This window comes from Syngnathus leptorhynchus, chromosome 2 (genome assembly GCF_054491065.1).
Source record: "Syngnathus leptorhynchus isolate UIUO chromosome 2, UIUO_Slep, whole genome shotgun sequence".
Classification (NCBI taxonomy): domain Eukaryota; kingdom Metazoa; phylum Chordata; class Actinopteri; order Syngnathiformes; family Syngnathidae; genus Syngnathus; species Syngnathus leptorhynchus.
The window spans coordinates 6372758-6375593 of NC_141196.1; the positions used below are offsets into that span (position 1 = coordinate 6372758).

A 2836-nucleotide genomic window follows, 5' to 3' on the forward strand; every position below is an offset into this window, starting at 1 on the left:
ATCCTGGTCAGCGGGAAAACGCAGGACTTCACCTTCTCGCCAAACGACTCGGCCACCGACATCGCCAAGCACGTGTTTGAAAACTGGCCAACGGGTAAGCAGCGTTGGCACTCGACTGCTTTGCGGCAGAAAAGGGAATGACTGTCGCTAGCTAACCTACGCCGAAGTTTGAAAGTCAAGTGGGAGGCCATTTACAAATGAGGCAAATCTATCAACCATGACCGGTAAACTTAATTGGACCTTCTCTAAAGGTCAATGACCGACTTTTTTGTAACTGTTTGTAGGTGGTTTACAATGTGTCCGATATTTTTCCGAATACGTGAGCCGACTGGTTGAGTCTCTCTTTGCTTGTGTTTGCCAACCAGGATGGGAGGAGGAGCGGGTGAGCAGCCCCAGCATCCTGCGCCTTATCTTCCAGGGACGCTTCCTTCATGGCAACGTCACCCTCGGAGGTCCGAACCCCCCCTCCTTGAACTCAAATGAAAAGAAATGTGTCCCTTTCTTATCATTCGCTGAAAGATTACAAAATCAACGCGTGTCTCTTCCAGCGCTGAAGTTGCCCCCGGGCCGGACCACCGTCATGCATCTGGTTGCCAGGGAGACGCTTCCGGAGCCCAACTCTCATGGTGAGCGCACAAAGTAGAGCAGCACGCCGGGCTTAATTGCCCGGCTACACGCTGTCGTCAAGCACCTTCTCGCCGATGTTCTCATTTCCTTATTTGCACCCTCCCGGGTCCTCTTATCCTGGCTTCAACCTGATCTCATCACACCAGAGACGCCGTTAAGCAAATGACTTGAGGACATGTAAACTAGAGCTGAAAATCAAAACACACAAAAGGTTTCGTAATTGCAGTTTGCAGCATTTCTTTGATTGGCTATGGGGAAAATGGCAGCTCGCGCAACACAACGTAGATAGCCATTCCTGAATTGTTATCATCATCCCCAATCTTACTTCTTGTTGTCTCTGCCTTCTTTTTAGGTCAAAGGAACAGAGAAAAAACCACAGAGAGCAATTGCTGTCTCCTCTTGTAAGGAAACCACCCTTCCCCTACACCCTCATATAAATACATATATATATCACACACACACACACACACACACGTCCTCCTCTTGCCGGTCGCCCGTCAGCGGTTGACTAAATTCACTGGAAATCTAGTTGATGTTTTTGTTTCGTCCTGTCAACGGCTTGTTTTTCTTTTTGTTTTTTTGTGCCAACTTATAAACACAAACATCCAAACATTTCAACATATCCTCAACATTTGTGCCCTCACCGAACTGCTGGACACACACACACATGCATATGCACACACAAACATTCGCACACACACACACACACACACACACACACACACACACACACACACCTGAATAGATTCCGTGGATGGATACTCAGCTCTGACTGAACGCTGTTAACCCCTTAATGCACTTAACCAGTTGAATGGCAAGTGTGTGCTGTTCTTCATCCTCCTTCTTCTCCATGGATGTTATTTTATCTCCTTCAGAGGAGCAAACGGAACTTGTGCCATCTTCTTCATCCCACGTTTCTGCCTCAGCACCGGTGGCATCTGTGCCATGAAAATGTTTGTGTCTTTGTTCAGACCAGCGGGAATAGGGCGCATCGGTGTAGACTTTTAAGAAAGGAAAAGGCCGTGTCGGCTTTAAAAGGGAACACGCTGTGGTCAAGATCACAGCAGGCCAGTCCAGTTGAAGATAAAGATGAAATTTATTTGGAAGGGAGGGGGTCTTGTTGGTTGTGGATTTGCCCTCCTGTTTCTTTGAATGCTGTCTCTACTTCTCGTTTGCCTTTTATTGTGGAATCCAGTAATATCATTAATATTGAAATTTAAATATATCGATTTTTATCTCGTGTATTTGTGAGCGAGTGTGTGTGTGTGTGTGTGTGTGCGCGCGCGTATGATCGGTGCTTGATAAACAGAAGGAAAAAAAAAGAAGAAAAGTAAAAGCTCGTCGCCGAGGGAGCGGCGACAAGCTTTGCTTACAGGTGGGAAAAGGTTGAGCTTTTTTCCTTTTCGAGTGTGCTTTGCGTTGTGATCTTTTTGTCTCATCTGTGTCACCGCTATGAACTTTAGTCCGTAAGAATCCATGTGCAAACTAACATGCAAAGTGGGCCGTCTTCGGCGCTCGTACGATAAAGTGATCAATCTTGAATAGCGCAAATGCTCCCCCCACTTTTTACTCTGGAGAAAAGCTTGAACGGCTGCCTAATAGCTAGCTCTCCTCACGTCATCTGTTTTATACACGATGTACTTTAATAGGCTGTCTTTGAAATGGTTGACTTTTGGTGTTCTAAGTATTATAATGACCTCTGGATTTAATGGCATATTGTATAGAAGTGTGAATATTAATAATGATAATGAATTCTGTCTTAAATAAATTCCTCTCACACCTGCTGCAAATGGTTTCATTTGGTTTCAGAACCAGAACACCAGTTTGGTGTGAAGTGAATCTTTTCATTTGTAGGTAAACGTGGAATAAAACAAAAATGATAGAAATTGGGTTTTATAGTCAGCAAACTTATTTTATTCTATTTGATGTTACACCAACCTGTCAAGCAGCTGGAAATAAGATGACAGCTGTATTGTAGCATAGTTACATGTAAATGTTTATTAACATGCACAGAATTTGTACAGTTTACATGATTAATAGGTTCATAATTTTGGAAATTACATTGAGGTGAATCGGGACATCACAGCAAAAAAAAACTTTCTCGTCTTCACATTCCAACTTCAAGCACTTCACTTCCACCATCCTTTCCCAAATGTCCCCGTTTTCACCAAATTCCGTCCGCATTCCCAAAACATGTATTAGTTTCATT

At 44.0% G+C, this 2836-nt stretch overlaps 1 protein-coding gene across 2 annotated transcripts in view; it reads left to right on the forward strand.

Moving 5' to 3' along the window:
- The window catches only part of ubl3b (ubiquitin-like 3b), a 5396-nt gene extending 2985 nt beyond the window's left edge, over positions 1-2411 (forward strand). For both annotated transcript variants that reach the window (XM_085906288.1, XM_085906287.1), the window contains exons 3-6: positions 1-94; positions 366-452; positions 549-626; positions 980-2411. The exon at positions 1-94 is cut by the window's left edge and continues 15 nt beyond it. In XM_085906288.1, coding sequence (XP_085762414.1) covers positions 1-94; positions 366-452; positions 549-626; positions 980-1032 — 312 coding nt within the window. In that variant the 3' untranslated portion in view covers positions 1033-2411. The remainder of the gene's footprint in view (positions 95-365; positions 453-548; positions 627-979) is intronic.
- The last annotated feature ends 425 nt before the right edge of the window (positions 2412-2836 follow it).